Source organism: Dermacentor silvarum, chromosome 7, assembly GCF_013339745.2.
Source record: "Dermacentor silvarum isolate Dsil-2018 chromosome 7, BIME_Dsil_1.4, whole genome shotgun sequence".
Taxonomy (NCBI): domain Eukaryota; kingdom Metazoa; phylum Arthropoda; class Arachnida; order Ixodida; family Ixodidae; genus Dermacentor; species Dermacentor silvarum.
Window position 1 is genome coordinate 32,846,005 of NC_051160.1, and position 21,119 is coordinate 32,867,123.

The 21,119-nt window shown below is 46.5% G+C and overlaps 1 protein-coding gene across 1 annotated transcript in view; it reads left to right on the forward strand.

Annotated features, from left to right (window-relative positions):
- Window positions 1-20,888, forward strand: part of LOC119457888 (Kv channel-interacting protein 1) — a 313,549-nt gene extending 292,661 nt beyond the window's left edge. Inside the window, exons 3-8 of the mRNA XM_037719651.2 lie at window positions 12,766-12,893; window positions 14,297-14,366; window positions 15,477-15,547; window positions 17,112-17,387; window positions 18,521-18,583; window positions 19,649-20,888. Coding sequence (XP_037575579.1) covers window positions 12,766-12,893; window positions 14,297-14,366; window positions 15,477-15,547; window positions 17,112-17,387; window positions 18,521-18,583; window positions 19,649-19,696 — 656 coding nt within the window. The 3' untranslated portion in view covers window positions 19,697-20,888. The remainder of the gene's footprint in view (window positions 1-12,765; window positions 12,894-14,296; window positions 14,367-15,476; window positions 15,548-17,111; window positions 17,388-18,520; window positions 18,584-19,648) is intronic.
- The last annotated feature ends 231 nt before the right edge of the window (window positions 20,889-21,119 follow it).

Consider the following 21,119-nt stretch of genomic DNA (forward strand, 5'->3'; position numbering starts at 1 on the left):
CGAAGAAGGTGGACGGTTGCGTAAATCCCTGCATACGAGCGAGAGCATTGTGTGCGCGATCTCGCGCTATAGCGCTCTTACACAGAATCGCGCGCTCCGCGCGACGGGCAAACGTCTCCTCTCTCTGCCCCCGCTAGCCCCGTAATTAATAACTCGCGCGCTGTAGCTGTAATTGAGGTGTCGTCGTTTCCACCTCCCATGGTTTATTCATTATTCGCGCATACGCACTCTCGTTAGCCCTGCGCACTCCGCTCTCCACCTGCAGTGACTGCAATCGCCCGACCCTTTGGTCGATAGCCGGGCCGAATTGAAAGAGAAATGACCGAGTCGCTGCAACCGATAGTTCGGTGCAGCAGAGGCGATGCTGAGGCAGGAAATAAGCAAGCAGTCTTGTATAGAAACGAGAGAGAGATAAATGAATGTAAATGAAAGACAGGGGAGGTTATAAGCGGATGACATCTCCGCTCGGCCATACCTTACACTGGCGAAGGATAAAAGGGACACGAAATTATAAATCAAGGAAAGCAACGTAACTACAGTAAGTACGTATGAACTATACCAGACAGCGCTGTCACATACGGTGTAAATATTGTACGATATAAAGGATGCCAAATAGCTTGGCAGCTCTATTTCCAAGCATTTGACCAATAGCGGGTCGCCATACTGTAGGGCGTACACCACGGACGCACTGCACGCGGCAGCCAATCGAATCGGGTTATTATCACGAGCAAATTCTTTTTTTTTATTATTTCATTTTTTATGGTGTTCGAGACTCTCTCCTTCTCTCCTTGTTCACGGCTGTATAAAATATCTTGTCGGAATGACGCAGATGGGTTGTCAAAAATGGCAAAAAAACATGACCGTTGAACTGACGTTTGGTTTTTGCAGTTTAGGGTACCAAAACATCACGTCGCGACATACAACGTTAGCGTCACGTACGCCTGACCTACAACATCACGGTGCACAGTGTCGCAGAGCAAACACAATTTGTCGCACAATCCCGGTCTTGTGGATACGAGGGTGTATATATATATATATATATATATATATATATATATATATATATATATATATATATATATATATATGCACGAAGTACGCTGGTGCTCCGTTTTCTCGAAGCGCTAGGTAATCACGAAAGAAGAGAAGTTGGGACGACTCAAGAAAGCACACCTGTATGCTGCATCGTAGAATAATATTTGGCCTAGCTTGTCCCAATTTTCTTTGCTATAAATAAATAAAGAGAAAGAGAGGGAGAGAGAGAAAGCAAGAGAGATTTGACAAAAAAGAAAGGTGCGTTTCTCCTACTAGCAGTAGTGCACCTTACAAAGAAGAGAGGCGGGGAAATAGAAGAAGGGGGGGGGGGGGGGGAGGCAAAGGAATAACACCCAAGTGGGATAGTATGGCACAGTCATACGTTAGAGTGACAGAAAATCCCAGCACGCCGAGAAGTCCGGACGATTTCGGAATGGCTGACAGAGTTGAATGAACTGCAGCGTGCCATTGTCACAAGCGCAAGCTTATCAATGCTATGGCTTATCAATATTCTTGCTACAAATTTTTATCGCAGTGTACTCGATCGCGCACCATACATTTTGCCACAGTTCTATAGGTATATCCTCTCACCCAAGTTATCCATTAAACGAACTTCGTTCTCATGCTTGTACTTTCACTTATAATATGCATCGTCTTTTTTATCTCTCTCGAACGGCTAAAGACTGTAACTATCTTTCTTACAATAATGAGTATTATTAGTTCATCTACCTTCATGAAAGAAGTTACCTCGCATCACACGTAACAAAGTGAACATCACCTAATTTATTTATTCATCTTACTTGTTTAAGCACCTACTGTGGACTCGATGTCCAAGCTGGGAGGGCATAATGGGTGAATAAAAGAAGCAAAGCTACATAAAATAATCAGCACCAAAAGCAACGTTATGCTACTACATCGAGCTGAGCAAAGAATAGAAGCAGTGCAGAAGATCGAGCGATCCTGATCGAGTGCAAGGACGTCCCGATGTTATCCTCCCACGTGACCGCCTTCCGCGTCATGACGTCACGACGCACAAGCCTCCTGGAAGACGAAACCGAAACTAATTCGTAGAAAATCTACGATAGTAAATATAGAGCGATCTGAGGCTTTCCAGTATTCTTTTTTTTATACGATTTCGAGGTCAATGACCTTCGTTAAAACTTTAATGCAAGACAACTAAAAGGGGGGAAAGCCGTGTCAGTACCTCATTAATGTGCAAACGAAGCACGGTACACGAGCACGGTACCCCACCGTAATGAGGCCGTCGAGGTGGGGAATTGAACCCACGAATTCGTGCTCAGCAGCGTGACGCCATAGCATCTCTAAGGGCCCCTCACAAGGTTTGGCCATTTTAAACATACAAGCGCAGCGCAAGCGTCACGCGTTGAGGATAGAGTCTGCAAAGTATTAGTGTTGCGCGCCCCCGTGAAAACAGTTGTCGTTTCAAACCAAACGCCGCGCGTCCTCCCTCTCGAGGCAGCGCCGTGACGTAAATCGCAGTCCTAGCAACGTCACCCACCATGACACGTCACTTCGGTAAATCTTCCAATGTGTAACGGGCAACTCCGCCACCGGAAATGCTTCACGCAGCAAAAGAAAGGAAGAGAAAAAAAGGAAGAGAAAAAGAAAGGAAGGCGTTGCACGTGGTCCCTCGGCGTCGTTGCCTCAGCTCGGGTTTTAGGAGAAGGAGGGAAAGGAGCTTGCGGACGCTATTCGACCCAGAGTTAGTGCCTGCTCCGATAGAGAACGATTTCAAAACTTATTAAGGCGAAAGCCTTTAATGGCTCACACTCGCGGCGTCCGACCGTCCGTCCGTCCGTGCTCTGGAACGGTGCCAGCTGTGGCCTCTCCCCCTCACACTCCCTCAGCAATCACGTCATGGCACAGCGGCGCATAGCAACAGTTGCGCCGCCACAGCTGTGTCCTCTCCCTCTTACACTCTCTCAGCAATCCATTCCACTGGGAGTAGTCATGCACAAAAAAAGACATGGCATAGTCAGTCGAATGGCCACAGGCTTTCGCCGAACATACTTCGGAATTTACAAAGTGTCCTTCAATTTCTTTCGCTCAAACTATCCATAGATGGCAGTTTTCGAATTTACAGTGTATAACTAAGGGTGCATGAGTTCCAATTCTAGCCAGCATTGAATACACCCTACGTACACAACTAAGGAGGCAACCAAAACAGCTTCGAGCCCGAGTATGGAACGCGAGCGTTTCGGACCATCTGAAAGACGAAGGGAGGCACCTCTGCTACGTCCCGCCACCTCGCGATGACAAGAAAAGGTCAACAAAAGCACATATTATTTCGGTATTTTAACTATTTGCGCGTGCGAACCTATGAAAAAAAAATCACCAGCCCTTCCTTTGTCGAGAAAATGGGGGTAAGCGAAGCTTGTCGTGTGTGTACCTGACCTACTACGTTTCCTTCCCTTTCCTGCTACTTTTCCTTCCCTTTCGTGCAACTTTTCCTTCCGTTGCGTTGTACGATTCTCTGCTCGTCGCGGTTGTCGCTTGCATTCGATGTCTCGAGTTTGCTCGGCGGCGTGAATAGCAACATTCGCCCGCCATTGCCGCTTGCGATTCTTTGACATCAAATTGCTACAAAATTAAATCTGTCCGTTACGTACGACAATGAATGGCTCATACCCCCCTTAAGCAATGGATCATACCCCCCTAAACACGGCCTCCCCATTATGATGACAGAAGAGAAGTGAAATTCTACGCTGGAATGATTAGCGGCAACGCAGCCAGCTGCGGAAGATGACGACGACGCTCGAGCCAATGCTGATGATGATGGTTTTCTGCGTACACCGACCTCGACACAAGTGAGCCAATAAAGCTTCGCTTAAGACAATACGTGACTTAAATTAGGCGCACAGGAAAAGTGTGGCTACGTTTTCGTGTGCGCAGACGACCGTCCCGTCGAGTTTCCCGGCTTGCGGCTGAGCAACGTCGCCTGCATCGTTTCTGACTTCGATGCTAGCTTCGCGAAGCTGTCGTCTTTAACGTCTTTGTCAGCCTAGGAACGAGACTTAATTACTATGGCCGCTGTCCTCTTAGCCGTATGCTTTGCCGCCTGCCACGAGTACTGAAGCACAACCTAAAATTTGCAGCGGCGCGTGGTGAAGCTCGGCTATTACGTTTTGTCGCTACAGCAGCTAGTTGCTCTGGCACAACGCTGTTCCCAGAAATGGCGCCAGAAAAGGCTAGAGACCTCTCTTGCCTCATCTGGAAACCGTGTGGAATTCGCGTTCGCAAATATTCAACCGAAACTTCGCCTCCCTTCTCCTTCGCGATCGTTGCATGCTCCTTCTCTTGGCACGTCCGCCATCTTGCAGGTGAGGCAGGTGCTGCTTTAATTAAGGGAGTTAACTGTTCGTTCTCTCCAACCCCCCTCTCCACACCCACTCCCTCCTATCACGCTCCGCGCATTCTTTCCGTCCATCGCGCCCGAAGAATTCGCGACAGCTGTCCGCAAACGCGCCAGCGCTCGAGACTACGGTGGTAACGACCATAGCTTGTAACGGAACGGCTTCACGAGTAAGGGAAAACATTACAACGCTGCACTCTGTGAGCTGGAGTGCCGAAATGGTTTTGCCTGTTACCTGTACCATACTCTTCTCTGCAATGCCGGAGCCCCCTTGGCATTTGCGTCTATAACGTAACGTTTTGGAACAGGAAAGCTGGTTAACCGATTGCGGCTATTGGACTTTTATCACAAAAGTCCTCTAATATGAATGAATGAATGAATGATACCTTACTCGTCGCTTTAGATAAAACCCCAAGAGAGGGAACATGAGGTGAAAAGCCGTTGCAGTCAGGTTCCTTCGCATTTGTAAGCATGCATGACACCTTCATAAATTATCTGAGCGTTGAGTGCCGGCGGACTATTCCATAAGTCTCTCAAGAGCACGACAAATTCCGCAATTTTATTAATATAGATTAAAAAGAGAGAGAGAGAAAGAGAGAGCGAAGTATGACGGACTAGGAGAGCTGAAAGGGGGGGGGGAGGTGAGGTGGGATGATGGAGTGGCAGAAATAGCGATTATGCAAACAGCACAATGTCGCCGAGTCTTACAGTCTCGGCAACTGTCGTCCTGATCCACTTGCTCTGCTCCGCCTAATTCGGCACGAGCACTCGCACGCAATCAAGAGGCGAAGTGTAAAGATGTCTGTCTGTCCGCGTCTACCTTACTTGCTGTAATTTCTTTTTTCATCGGGCTTATTTTCACGTCTCGCGTCTCTTAGGCGCGCGACCGCACTTACGCCTGAAACGCGTCGGCCTGCACGGGCACTCTCGCGCGTGCCTATCAGCCCTAATTAATGCAAGCGCGAGCTACGCGCGCGCTATTCCGCGATTCCTAATTGCGTTCCTGGCGCACGGATGGAACTCCCCCTCCTCCCTTCACCTCCCGCTTGCTTCCTTTCCATCAACTCCTTTATTTCCCGCCTTCACCTCGCGACACTCTCCCGGAGTCTGTCGCGTCAAAAGTGGTCGTTCCAATAAGAAGGTCTCTGAATCGAAAGCAGGCAGTGGGCGAAAGGAATGGAGGGGGTGAGGGGGAGGTTAGCGCAGTACTGCTAATCTCGTATATAGCAGCGCGGCATATTCAGGGCGTAAAGGATCACCCGACGCGCACACACCTTGCGTCACACGGCGCGACGTTCTGATGCGAGCACTTAGCGCTGGCGCGCGCGGCTTTTGAGAGGGCGTTGGAAATGATATATCGATTTGTTTGTAGCGAGAGCGTAGCCCAGCCTATATCGGTGTGACGGTCGCCGGTTTTATCAGTATCGCCTGCTCGGGCAACTATTTGCATTGCCCGGCCGGCAGCGGCGCTTGGTCGGTGAGGAGATTGCCGGTTTGGATTGCTGCGCCTAATGGGAACTTTCCCCGGTCGTTTCGAAGCGGAAGTCGCGCAATTCATTCGCCCTATACGTTTCGGCGATAAGCGGGCTGTGACAGCGATAATCAGACTTGGCGCTTAGTTATGTAGTGCTGCCGACACACACCGATATTGCCAGTAAGAGATATCGCAAGAGACACTGTTCGCATCTCTTAAAGTGTCGATAACGCCCTTGCAGGAGATAGCCTTTTTTTTTGTTTCGAGGTGTCCTTCTAAAGCCTTGGACGGCGCACATTGTTTATCATGGAATGGTCGCTGCTATCAGAAAGTCCATGGAGAGGGGCAGCCTCTTATCATGCTTACGTGTCGTACAGCTTGCGTCACGCTCGCACAACTTTCATCAACACCGCTAGTGTCAGCAATGACTATGCGTTCTGGGGGGGTGACGTCACGCAAGTGGACCGAAAGAACACGCAATAGTGCGGCTGGGAGCAAGCAGACCAAGCAGACATGCTTTTATCTTACCGTATACGCAAGACCAAAGAAACATCGGTCCGTTTGCGTGGCGCTGCCCCTCCGCGCGCAGCGTTTTTAAAAGGTTCTGTTTACATTAATGGACAGGCATGGGGTGCGAGCTAGTCTAACCCCCCTTTTCAGAAATGCACCTTAACTTGAAGCCCATATGCTTGTCTTGATGTATAGATGACGCCTGGCGTGAACGTGCCCGAGAAGCTAATTGCGTTTTCTTTGGCGGGTTGACGCTAGGCGTCATCTAGATCGAGCCAAGCATGGGTTTCAATTTGAGGTGCATTTCTGGGTACGGGGGTTAGTCACAACTGCTGTATTGTGGGATGCAACAGTACGCATGGCAACGCGTCGGGGACCGAGTTTTATGGCTTTCCAACGGGGAATTGGCAGACGAAGCGCCATGGATATTGCACCATAGCTGCTTCGCGGGGAAAAAATAAGCCTGGTTTTGGTCTTTACATTATGAAAATGTGATATTTCTGAGCCAGTATCTAGATTTCTTTGAGGAAACTGCCAAACTTCAGCGCGTTTATAGTTGCGGTACTTTTTAATGAAATCGACATAGCTGATCGAAGCAATTACCTGCATTGTTTAATTACGGATTGATTCATCATTCATTCGACTCTTTAGGATATGTTTTTTTTTCTTTTTTCGCTCTTAAGAACGGGAAAGTGCCGGCTGCGCCCAAAGAAATCAAAAATGTGCAGCAAGTCATTCGTCGGCAATGTGAAATTCAGTGAAGGTTCGCTTGCTGTTTACAACTAATGCATATATCTGGAAGTCTACAAGTTTGTAAGTGGATCCTATAAGCGGTAGTAATGGTAGCATGAGGCCTGTATCTGTCGCTTGGTAAGTTTGCCAATTTATAATGCAGAATGGAAAGTACAGAACGGTTGCTCAAAAAGAAGAAAGCTGCTCCCAGAAGTGTTTGCACGGATGTCCTTACGATAGCCTCACTGGCTTAGACTGTGCGTTTATCCTTGCTTCAGGAATGAAGTGACCCGAAACCTCGACGCCAGGCATCGACATCTCGTTCACGTCGAGGACATGACCTGCTTCGCAGAAGTATTCGCCTATTGTTATATTTCCGCGTCGTAAAATAAAAGCTCAGTGCCATCCTCAGTCATAAAACCGGCCGTTATGGACAGCGAAGCAGTGCTCGCCGGTCACATTGGATTGCTACCTTCTTAGCGTAGCCTTTCCGAAGCGGACGACAAGGTAGCCATGGGTGGCGCTGTTCGCGAAGCGATGGTGGAGCCGCCTGGCGGATGCACGGCGCCTATGTTTGTACACGGAACGTTTTCCTCTTTCGATAAGGGTAGTGCAAGTTTATCGTGATAACCCGGTCAGCGGGCGCTTTGCGTCGTGGGCCCTGGTTCCTTGAATGTGAAGACTCTAAGGTCCGTATTTTCGGACGATCCCTCTCGGGGATACATTCAATTTCGCGAGACTTGCCGCGTGAGGGCCACCGCATGTGTCGGCGTTCACAGGCGACAGTGTTCCTAGTGCTGCGTTTAGACAGCGTGTTTGGCGCAGTGTCAAGAATCTCGCAGGCGCCGATGTGTCCGGTGCTATGGTCGCGCTAAATCTAAGCTGAAGTATCCCCGAAAGTGGTCGTCAGAAAATGCACTCCTAAATAAGGGGCGGAGTTCAACCAGTCCCTAACCTGTACGCGGTCGTTGGGCTTTTTCGTCATAAATTACCAATCAACAATTAAAAACAACCCGTGCCATATCTAACTCACTAAGCGATATTTTTACCGATAGAGTCCCTAAAACCGGTTGAGAAGAGCCAGCCTCTCCTGCCTTCATTTAGGGGATAAGGTTTCAAAAAAAAAAAAAAATGGGCGAAGATGCTGCTATAAGTCTGATAAAAATAAACACAGTTGACTTCTATTATTTAAACCATGGTGAGAGCGAGAAAACTGATGGAATTCTCCGGCGGGTTGAATTATACACGATGTCCAAAAAAATACCAAAGCACACAGCAGATTCAATTGGTCGTATTTTCCCGGTTCTAACATGCCCCTAAATAAATCGCACCGTGACTTTTTGGGTGCCCGAAGTAGAAAACTAACGTGAAAATGATCCTAAACAAAATAGAAATCTAACGCGCATCCGATTTCTTAGCAAGGAAAATTGGCAAGAGCTGAACATCTGCTGCGTGATTGTGGCCGGTTTTCTAAAGTCAGCTTCGCCACATAACTGTTTACGGCAAGCTTTGCCACTGTGCTTTATGTTATGCGGTAAAGCGTAGCAACATTGTGAAGGCTGTTTTGGTATTGTGAACGATAGCACCGCGCAAGCAGTTTTCGGCCCAATTGTCTTGAAAAAGAAAAAGAAAATGTGCGTGTTAGAATCATGTAGATACCATAATAGGCATTGTGAGCAACGATTAATGCTTGAAAATCTACCTAGAGCTCGTCGAAAATAGGCGTTTGGGGCTTGATATTATATGTATTCAACGCATACACTGTCCTATAATCTCCGCCGAGACAGACACTGCCACTAAACGGGTTGCTATTGGGGTCACCATAGGAGTCAGGCGCGTGCGTGCTGACTGGATAAGTTCGAATTATCCGGCGAAAGCCAACTTTAGAACCGAAATAACGAAAGTTTGGGTGCATAGAATTTCAAGGGTGACGGCCGGGACCTTCGGCAGGAATCGATTTGGCTGAAAAATCGAAATAAGCGGAGTCAAACTAGCGGAAGTCTACTGCACAATTTGAATATAGTGCGTGGAGCCCTGCGCAACGTTTAACAAAATAAGGTATTTGAAGTAGGAGAGAAAGGCTGGGGCTCCTAATTTATAATCGATGCCTATAGACAGCGCATAACTAAACGTAAGAAGACGGAAGACAGTCGGCTTGACCGGTACGTATAGTGTCTTTCTTTATGTATGGGCGCTGCTCCGACTTACCGCTAGAACATGCGATGGCAGTCAATTAATTGCCTGATGGTCGTCTCGAGATATCTCGTTATGTCTGCTGAGTCGGCTCTCAAGTAGCGCCCAGTCCCTCGGCTAGCAATATGATCCTAATCGAATGTGCCGCTTTTATGGCGTTCCAAGCGCCTAATTAAGAAGTTCGCATACACGGCGAAAATTCAGGTCACATTCCAGAAGACGAGACGAACGATTGAATATCTCCCACCAAGAATAATTTGCAGCCTCAGCATCGCAGAAGATGAAATATATATATATATATATATATATATATATATATATATTTCGCCTGCCTCACTTCCCTTCATACCGAAGACCGAAACTTATACTAAACCTATCGACTTTCGTATTCGGCTTATCAAGCAGTTATTATTGGGGACACTCCTGTTGCAATGCATCGATGGTAGTAAGTTTTGAATCGGTTGTATTTTTCTGCTATCGCTGCTTTGACAAAAAAAAAGATTGAAATTAAGAAAGAAAGAAAGGTTTAGTTTGGCACGTGTCTTCTCGGTGTTTTGCCATGATTCGGCACTTCGTAATATTCGAGCAGTGTAGCAGCCCAGACGCTTTTCTCCCGCGCTTTCTATTCCAAACATCGTTTCTGTCTTTTTAGTTTATATTTCTTTATACTTGAATTGCCCGCCTGCGCATCGGCAAAGAAAAAAGCGTGGAAATTAGACAAAAACCAAAGAGGCTTGACTTAAAATGGGCACTGCCGGTCTCGCGGCTTCTTTTGTTTTTACTAGATTTTTATTTTCAAATAATTGTTGTTCAGCACCGATGGCATATACAGGCTATGAAACCGAGTTTGTGCCCAGTGTTGGCGTAGGTAGGAACCAGGCACCGCCGAGGTAACTCTACACAGCGCTCTGATGTCGTAGGAGCCTCACTTCAATACATCAGTCGTTCTTTGCCTCTTGGGGTGGGTTTAAAACGTGGTTTGCGTCTGCTTGACCTGTACCTACAGTCTCCTGGTAGCCTGAACCACAGCTATCTTTTTTTTTTTTTTTGGGGGGGGGGGGCGATTAGGTTTCCTTGTAAACGTCTAAATAGAAAAATTAGCCGTGGGACGTTTCCATATCTACCGCGCACTTGCCCGCTTCGGCAAGTGCGATGAAATTATACTATGTATGCATGTATGTATGTATGTATGTATGTATGTATGTATGTATGTATGTATGTATGTATGTATGTATGTATGTATGTATGTATGTATGTATGTACGTACGTACGTACGTACGTACGTACATACATACATGTATGTATGTATGTATGTATGTATGTATGTATGTATGTATGTATCTATCTATCTATCTATCTATCTATCTATGTATCTATCTATCAGTATTCGTGACAACTGTATCGGTAATTCGGTATACGAGTAATTCCATTTTGAAAAATACTCTGTGTCCTTGTTAGCTTTTGTTGTTTTCTGATGCCCTAAAAATTACTTCTGTGGGTAGACAGGGTGGGGAGGGAGGGTAGTGAAGTAATCTATAAAAAGGTTAAAAAGGTGAACATTTCTTTTTTTCTTTGAGATATTTTGATTTACATCGCGCGTTATCATTTTGCCACACGAAGTCTGTCTGAATGTACCGGAGCGCTACACTGAATAGATCATACATCACAAGCAATGTGTCATAACACTTCAGAATGTGTTACACTGAACTGCAGGTCACAGTTGCAATATGTCACACAATTAGTGTGTCCCACTTCAAATTCAAAACAGAGATGTGACCAGAATATTTAGACTCGACCTGATAAACGACTGACTACAAACAACATATCATAATGGGTCCTCACTTTGTGATAATGTGTGTTTCGAAATTCTCGTATGAGCACAGGCGCCAGGATTCTTTAATTTCGTATCAGCGCTACGGTGTATCGGTAATTGAACAGAAAAAAATTTAAAAAAAAACGATAGCACGAGAAGAAAATGCATTTCTTTCTAAGGTTAATGAAAATACAGACATGTAAATAACTCGGAGGGGGCAAACTTCGCACATTGAACTCCGCAATCTGGCCAATTAAATCATCGTCAGGCCCGGCGGCATCTTCTTCCTTTCTGTCGTAACCTCGGTGACATTGGATCCTCTTACGAAACTTTAAAGCGCTCTCGCTTACCCCATCTAAAACGGCTCATCCCTTTTCTCGCCTCTTCCAGCTGACCCCAACTCAACCGTCTGACCTCCCTCACTCGCGGTTGTGTGGCGCTTTAATTCTCTATTCTCTTTCTTTTTCCAGGCCTGCTGTCTCCACGAAGCATCCACTGTTTAGTGACATTAATTTCCTTTTATCTTTTCGTCCCATAGTTCCTGCCTCTTTGTGAAGCTTTGTTGCAGCGAAGAAGTGGCCATTACACTTTGAATTCAGCCATGTGTTCTAGAATAAAGGAATTTCCCAACCGCCTATTTCTTCGCGCTAAAAGGCACAGTCTGATGGGTGGTGCACGCTTTGTCGAGGCCAGTAAGCGAATGTTATCACTCGCGAAAACACGGTCGATAGGTAACCGCTGTTACGCATAGGAATTATACATCACGATACGAACGGTAGGCCAGGCTAGAGAGCTAGTACCAGCGCTGAGTTGGTTTTAAAACCCTCAACAGTTGTAATGGTGCTTTTTAACAGCTTCGCCGGACAGCCACTTTCGCGGGGCCGAAATTGGATTTTTTTTTAATTGTCATGTGCGGGTATTATGGCATCTTCCGTGCCTCGAAATGGCGGCGAATGTTACGTCGACGCGTCGAACTCAATAGGCGGAAGTAGTCGCGAAAAGCGACGCACGTGATCAGCATGGCCTCCGAGACCAGTTGCGCTCGCTGTCCAAGCGCGCGGCGCCGGATATCGGGGGCCATGTGTTCAGCAAACTGTTTTGCTCCGCGCACGCTAGAGAGAACCTGCGCGCTCCGCTGAGAGCTTCGCTTCATACTGACCTGAAGCCGCAGGTGGCGCTCTAGGTTGTATGCAGTGTATTTTCGCAGTTTTTCTTTTATTAATTCAGTGTCTGCTATTTACACGACATCTTGTAGTGTATCCTATTTAGCATCTGTCGCCATTATACATAATCTTTCGTGCGTACCTATTCGCCATTTTTGGACCTGCCTGTATTTTGCGTGTCTATAATTGTGCTTGAATTGGAAGTTATATTCCTTGCATCCCCATCACATTTGCAATATCCGCTGACAGGTGGCCTTATCTTATGAATGAATGAATGAATGAATGAATGAATGAATCTATCTTGAAACGCGTGAATTGCTCAGGCCCGCATTCCCTTTTTCGATCTCTTTTCTTCTATACAGTGCAGAAAGATAATTGGGGCAATCTGTGCTGTGTTTGTGGGAAATGTGTACAGCAATAGGTGAATCCTGTTCAATTTTCATGTTCCTTTCTTCCTTTTCTTTTGGCGCAGCCGACGACCCTGTGGAGGAGGTGGAGGTGGCGGCGGTGCGGTGCCAGCCCGAGCGCATCGAGGACCTCTGCAGGGCCACCAAGTTCTCGCGACAGGAGCTCAAGTTCATGTACCAGGGATTCAAGCAGGTGTGCGCCCAACACTGTTTCCGCCACTGCAAAGTGGCGCGCGCTTTCGACAAAGCTCCGATTCCCCACGTGCTCGATGAAGAGGAGAAGCGTCCGACAAGATGATTTCTGTTCTCTATTTCCGTTAGCGTTATTTGAGCTAGCACTGTGACCATCATTATGGCGGGATTAGCGGAATCAGCAAACACTGGCAAGAAGTTCGTGCCACACTGACCCTTACTGACCCTTAATTGGTGCTTGCCGGCACACAAAGCTTGTTTATTTCATCGGACATTTATTTACTTATTAAACCTTACGGGTCCTAAAATTTTAAATTCATACGTTTTACGTGCCAAACCCATGGTATGATTATGCGGCTTGCCGTAGTGGGGGACTCCGGAATAATTTTGATTACCTGGGGTTCTTTAACGTGCACCCAATGCACCATACACGGGCGTTTCTCGCATTTCTGCCCCATCGAAATGCGGCCGCCGTGGCAGGGATTTGATCCCGCGACCTTGGGCTTAGGAGCGCAACGCCGAGGCCTCTATGCCACCACGGCGGGGCCCTTAGGGGTTCAGTAAAAGACTTGAAGGGGGTAAGACTGTTTGTATTTCGTGCGTCTCTAATTTTGCTTGTATAAACAGCTATGCTCCCCCCCCCCCCCCCAACACTTCCATTTGGCCAATGTGCACGCATTATAAATGGATGGTCCAGTCTTCATAAGCTGTGGAAAACATGTAGAATAATGTAGCCGAAATCAGTGTTTCAACGTGAAAGCCAACGTCTATCTATGTCATTGTTGAAGATCCTAACTTGTCCTGGTGACTATACGCCATTACGGGAGTTCACGCCTTTAAAAAGTGGAGTTATTCCTCGCCTTGCACCCATTAACATCGTCGGTTGAAATGCGAAGGCGAGATGCAATATGGGGCCACGACAAAAATCATGAAATGAGGCAGGTATAAGGTTGAGTACAAATTCATAAAACACAAAGGCTTGAAGATGTTTTCTAGGTATTTTTTGAGAAAGAAAGCAGAAATAGAAAGAAAGGCATGTCACGAATTACGCATACTACGTGTAATAATTTTTAAAAATTTTTAATTTATTTTTTAATAATAATGTGTTTTCGGCCCGTATTGGGCTGTCGGCTTTGGAAGCTATTTCACATTGTTGAGCTATCTCTTCAGCTTTATAGGCGTGTCCTTTGTGTTCGAAGTGCTTCCTGTGGGCTGTACGATTCATCGTTTCTAAATAATTGAAACCTCAGCCCTTATGTGTTGTCCTTTATGTGATGCCCCTTTTGTGATGCCCTCATTCGATGCCCTTCACGGGATTTTCGGCCTTTGATGTCAATACCACGAAATGAAATGTGGCATTTTGCTGGCCATTTCACTGACTGTCTCGCTCCTTCGGCGGTGCAGGTCTGTCCCACTGGTGTGGTACACGAGAACACCTTCAAGGAAATCTACGCACAGTTCTTCCCACACGGAGGTAATGTGTTCCTTGTTAGAAGTGCGAGCGTAAACAGGAACATTGTCTCACGAGGCAGCGAGCAGTAACGAACAAGCTCAGAGGCGAAATAAGATAAGTGGGTTAACAAGCGCATACCTTAGATGGGACGAAATAGAGCAAACACAGGTCAAACGCTACCTGGGTCTGCCATTTTTGTCACATGTATAAGTGTAAACCAATTAGCCCAGAGAAAAACGTATTGTTAGGTGAACTGTAGCCGGTGTCAACAGCGAAAGGCAGGACAGGAAAGAGGATAATCCAATAGCAGTCGTTCCCTAAAACAAAACACTGAACACTCCCTGCGTCGACTCTCACACGCAACTTACGCTGGTGAAACAGCCTGGGCACAATTATGTGGGGAACACGTGTAATTCGAGATCAACCGTTCCGTAGGATGACGGTTGGGAATGATGGCAGCGCGGAACGTTGTTCTTTGAACCTGTTGGAAACATTTTAAAAACTCGTCGGATAAGGAGGTGTTGTTCAGAAAAGCCGTAGGACAGATGGAGCCGTGTACACGCACTTTTGTTTGACGCTCTTTCCGATACGTAAGAGCACACTACTTACCACTTTCCATGCTTGACATATTAAGGCTAATGTGCGACTCTTTTTTTGCCGAAGGACCGGCATGCGAATATTAGCTGCATATACGCGTATATGGTATACTATCGCTCAACAGGTCCAGTTCATGGCGGAGCTTATATCGCCAACTCTCTTGAGGAAGTTGCTTGAGAAGTAAATTATGGGCAAACTCGTACCTAGTCGCTTTGTTGTATTTATGTAAGTAGTTCCCTTCTCTTACTCTATCCTCATGACTATCCCCTCTCTCTCCTTTTACTTCCCTCTTCCGTACTGCTGACCGCCGTTCAAGTACCAGCTGCCTTGACAGTTCCTGTGCTGTTAGCAGTAGTTCCCTTCCTCTTGGATTATTATTTCATTTATTTTAGTAAACAAACAATTACTCACTACTAGTAGTATGCGTTATCGAGATCAACGTTGCTTATGTTTTACGCGCTGCACCCAATTACCATGAGCACTACACGAAAGCAAAAAGATTCACGTCGGGCACGTGTCATTTTTTTCTCGCAGATGTTAGCCAGTATGCGCACTACTTGTTCCAGGCGTTCGACCAGGACCACAACGGTACAATAACCTTCCAGGTGAGTGATGCGGCAACTTGTTTTCCTGTGCAAAGTTTGCCACCTGAAATGTCGAATATCGAGTTTGCACTCTGTTTCGTTTGTTACCATATTCATTTATTAACCAATAAAAGGCGTATCGCGTTGGATAAGTCAACGATCACTCGCAAATCATTAAGAATGTTGTTTATTCGAGGAGGCGAAAAGTAGCATGCAGTACACTGGTACACATGTCCATGCCTGGCACGCCCCGAATAATGTACAGTGCCTTCTGACTAACACATTGTGTTCAACACCTTGATTTTACCTACCTTCAGTATAAGCTATGCACCTGAGGAGCGGCTACGGTAGGCCGCAACGGCAGTGGTACGCTGTAGAAGCAAACAAAGATGCTATGTTTCGCAGAATCCACTCGAACTTCGCATCCTGCGTACAGCCTGAGTGCTGTCTCGCCGTCACTGCTCTTCTGGATGACCGAAAGAACAGTCTATCATGGGCTTAACACAGCACGCCACCCCAAGCCCAGCATTGCACTGACTATGTGCAGAGATGTTGCAAAATAAGAAATAAAAACAGCGAACAAACAATTTAAGACAGTCTTCAATAAGCAGCTACGCTGTCAGACCAACCTATCCAAACCTTATCTAAGATGTTCTTGACTAAGCGGCTACGCTCTCAGACCAACTTATCCAAACCTTATTTAAGATGGTCTTCACTAGGCGGCTACGATGTCAGACCAACTTATCCAAACTTTATCTAAGATGGTCTTCACTGTTACACCGGGAATCGGGCTGGACAAGGACAAAACTTCGAGGAACTGACAAAGAGAAGCACCAACATTTAATATCACGCGTATTGATGCTAACCCGATTCGTCACATTACTCATTTGACACGGAGACTTTTGCCTTTCGTTCCTCGAACTGATCCTTCTGAGCGAGATAGGCATGTGCATAAAGTACCACTGGAACATTCTCTCCTGCAATCATATTCAATTCAACCTTGAGATTACTGAAGCGGTTCACATTTGTCACCTTCAAGACGACTGTGTAAGTCAACCGTCGATTGCCACTAACAAGTGAAGAAATTGGATATCTCTCGCATTTGTTATCCCCAATCCTGATGATATGTGACCGTGTGAACACATGCTTTTAGCCTTACATTGTTTTTGTTTAAGTTTCTTGTTATTTTTTTTTTGCTACCGTGTCTCTGTCTTAGTAAGCCAGGTGGCGCATAAAAAGGTATATATGTGTGTTTATTTTTTTTCGATAAACTTCATTTGGAAGTCAGCTCAATGTCCTGTTGTTTGTAACCCAATGTGACCCAGTGTGTCCCAACATTGGGCGTACATTGGTCCGTCATCTTGTGCTACTATGTTGTCACTTTTAGACGACCGTCATCGATTGATTCTAAAGAAAGGCGCGTAAAACGAAGGATGAGGTTAGTATGGAAGCCAGGACATGGCGCACGCTTCCTGGTCTTCCATCTTCAGCTTGCCCTTCGTTTTGCGTAACTTCTCCAGGACGCAACTTTCCCAGCACACTATGCTTGTCAAAGGGTGAGTGGGCGTCGTTTGGGTGGGCGCAGGACTTCGTGGTGGGCCTGTCGGCGCTTTCGCGCGGAGCGCCCGTGGACAAGCTGCGGTGGGCGTTCCAGCTGTATGACCTGAACGGCGACGGCATCATCTCGCGCGACGAGATGACGGACATCATCGTCTCCATCCACAGCCTGGTGGGCGCCCCCCACCACGCCCACCCCTCGTCTAGCACGGGGGGCGGGGCCTCCTCTGCGGGGGCGGGAAGCGGAGGGCCAGACGATGACGATCCGGACTCCGTCAGGGACCACGCCAACAGGGTCTTCCAGGTAAGCGATTCAGACGGGCGTTGCATCTTTAACTTGCGAGTTATAGTATCTCCCCATTGACTACAGTACCATATGGTTCGGATGAGACAACTACAAACCTTTTTCAAATATACTCTGAGTGGCAACTACGGCCTTGATAATCTAACGATTTTATTTTATTTCTTAATCTGCTCGGTTTTCGTCAAAGCAAAAAAGAACATCGTGTCTCCTGTAAAGCGTGCACCGCTGCAGGTGTATCAACAATGCGGCAGAGCCAAGCTTACGTACTGAGTAGAAAACCATTAAATTAGCATTTTTTTCTTTCTTTTTTTGCGTTAGTTATATATTGAAAATTTCCTAGTGTTTCCGACTCTAGTCGTAACGTAGATCGAACTAGCATCATGTGATGAAGCGCTGACCATAGTCGGCTGAAGGGCTGGTGACTGATACCAACGCACTGCTAGAGGTTGGCACTTGAACAAATCAACCAGTTTGCGTGGCGACGCCACAAGACACATGACTGAAAAAATATAGTTGGCTTTAGGAAAAAATAAGGACTAATTACTTGTGTATGCGGTCGTGACACGTTAGCTACATTGAGTTCCGGAGGATTAAACTGCCAATGAAGCATCGCGAGAACGTGCACTTGGCAACTGTATTCCAACATCTTATAGTACATTACACGAAACGTCTTGGAGATTATTTGCCCATAATGCTATACGTAATATTGTTTAGGTTTATTGTTTTAAACATTATTTACGTAGAGACCATTGTATTCACGAGAGACGATATATAGAAGACAGGTCCAGTTCAGATCTGTTGCCTGTCGTGTTCGGGGGTGGAAATGGTTCTCTTTCTCTTCGACTTCACTGTCGCAATAGTTAACCAATCAAGAACATCGAGTTATAAAGCAAATGTAAGTCATCCCAAACACACGCTTGGGATGCACAATATGTCAGTTTCAAAAATAAATGTCAACCCGATGAGCGTACAAAAGGACTAAACGAATTTTTCATGCCCGTTATAGTAACTCTAACCGCTGCTTTCTCCTTGCCCACATGTCGCAATCACAAGTCGCGTGATGTTTGCTCACCACCACTGATGAACGTTTCTAAATGACGTGAAGTGTCATGACGGGTCTTATGTTTCCGCAGAAACTGGACCTTAATCAAGACGGAGTTGTGACGATCGACGAGTTCATCGAAACTTGCTTAAAGGTAAGCTTCAAAGAGGAACTCTCGCACAAAAGTGCCGACCTGCCTCCAGGTGTGACCTTTTATCATATTAAGAACTACTTAGGCGCTCCTGCATGAAGACACTCTGTATATTTTCTGGCTACTCACCAGCCGCCAATGGTCTTCATAACTTGGTACGGTGACGCATGGCAGCATGTTTTCTATATTGGTATATAGGCTGTTTCATTTTACTTGGGCCAAACTTTAAAAACATGCAAATGCTGCGTCGCTGAACACAACCAAAAATGTTGTTTGACGTCGGTTGGAGATACATTATTTTTTGCATTCCGCCTAATTACATAATTAGTATTAAATAATTAATAAACTTCTCAATTATAGTTAGAAGAAAAGTGTCAATGAGAAAACTGTAGAGCAACATATTATGAAAAACTCCCGATACAGTTTTCTGTTGCTCAATACGTGCTACATAAAAGTGCTTTTCCGAGCGTGAAAGAAGCCCGCGAATACACGCAAACTTGCCGCGCGACTGGCCGCTCGAGGCAGTTTGCGTGTATTCGCGGGCTTTTTTCACGCTTGGAAAAACACTTTTATGTAGCACGTATTGAGCAACAGAAAGCCATATCGGGAGTTTGTCATAATATGTTGCTCTACAGTTTTCTCATTGACACTTTTTATCTAATTATAATATCTGAGAAATTTATTAATGAATTAAGACTAATTATGTAATTAATCGTAATGCAAGAGTAATCTGAGTATCTTCAAGCGATGGCAAATAACATTACCTTGGTTCTGTCCAGCTACGTAGCACGTGCATAACTTTAAAGTTTGGCCCAAGTTAAGTGAAACACCCTGTATAGTTAAGCGAAAAACATTGTTAAGCGCTGATAGTCACAATTCATCCCTCGACACATTAATGTTCATTCACAAATAAAGCCTGTTTGGATAACGCCGCTACCTAAATGGAATGCACACTCAATCTTGAATATTTCGATTGTCTCACCAGGGTACCTGTCCGTGGCCTCTGTGGCGCGACCATTCATTGATTTATTTGACGTTCGCTCAACTGGCACCACTTCTCTTTTCCAGGACGAGAACGTGATGAAGTCACTGGCCATCCTCGACACGGTGCTATGAGAGTGCCAGATACTGTGGGCCGTTTTTACATGGTGGAACCTGAAATGGCGGTGTTAGCGTGCGCGCGCGCTTTGCGCGCGCCCCGAGCGGCCAAGTCAGGGTGGCCGAAAGCTGGCAACAACGTCACAGCAACAGCAACCGACGTGGTCGACGCGGAATACTTCGCCTCAGTTCTCGTCGTAGCAAGCCGGCGGCCTGACGGTCCCGCGTCGCAACACCTCGACGGCGCTCTGGCTCGGCGCGCCAGCCACATTGTAGCGCCTCGCGTGGAGCTAGGCTTCATGCGCCGCAAATCCGGCGCTGTGTTCGAACAAACGCGCTTGCTTCTTGGAGGGCACAATCATCCATGCATTGACGGGCTTGACAGCGAGCGCTTTGACGCGATCGCTCTTGCTCGCGAGGCTTACTGTGAAGAGCTAACCACACGGAACGTCTCTTTGACAGCGCCAGTCGGGCGTTTAGAGAGGCGAGGACATGAGTGGCGCAGGAGGCAGGAAAGCTGTAGCGTCGTATGTCGAATGCCCGTTGGCAACGCCCTATTTTATGGCCTTTTTTTTTGATGGGCACTATACAAGGCTGCGGTTGAGGCCAGTTGGTTGTACATTGCCCAATATTGGAGGCGCTATTTCGTAGCACAAATTGAAACATTATCGACATGGGGCCTTTTGCTGGTAAACTATTGTTAACACTTCGCTGCCAGCGGCGTGTTTAGCTGCATCATCACAGTATCTGAAATGAGCAGTCGCTATTTGGAGCTTTGCGAAGTATCTGGCGTGTCCCGAGTCATTAGCGCTTTGCTTCATCCTAGAAAACAGCACGTTAATTCGAAAAGGGGACAAGCTAGCAAGGCTGTAAATGAAACCCGGTTGACTCTGTAGTGTCCGGTAATAAACGCGCTACTTTTAGCTCAGAACGAAGCAGTATATAGCAACCTTGTAACACTTCGTTGATAGCGAGTTGTTAGCACTTTGTCACTACGTGTATCTTATAAATACATCGCTGTACTACCTGGTATAAGCAGTTCTCACATCGTGGTATGTGTGTTGTGCGTCGCGCTCCGCATTCTTACTGTTGTGTTTTGGGCAAAAAACAGCGCGTTCAATGCCTAAGGCATACAAAACGTTGCCTGTGTCCTCGTAATGCCTACGTATGCCAACAAAAGCGCGCTCATTTTGCCGTAGATGCAGACCAAACCAAGCGGCAAAGCGTCCAGTTTTTTGCTATAAATTTAAGCAAACGTTTGAACACGTGCTTACGATACAGCAGGAAAAAAGGAGGTGTGGGGGGGGGGGGGGGGGGGGGAGAAAAAGGAAAAAAAGAACAACCTCACGACAAATGTCGCAGACTAAAGCTCGCAATCAACTTTCCCTTTCGTAACGGAACACATTAGTCATTAGATGATGGGAGAAAAGAAGCTTAACTC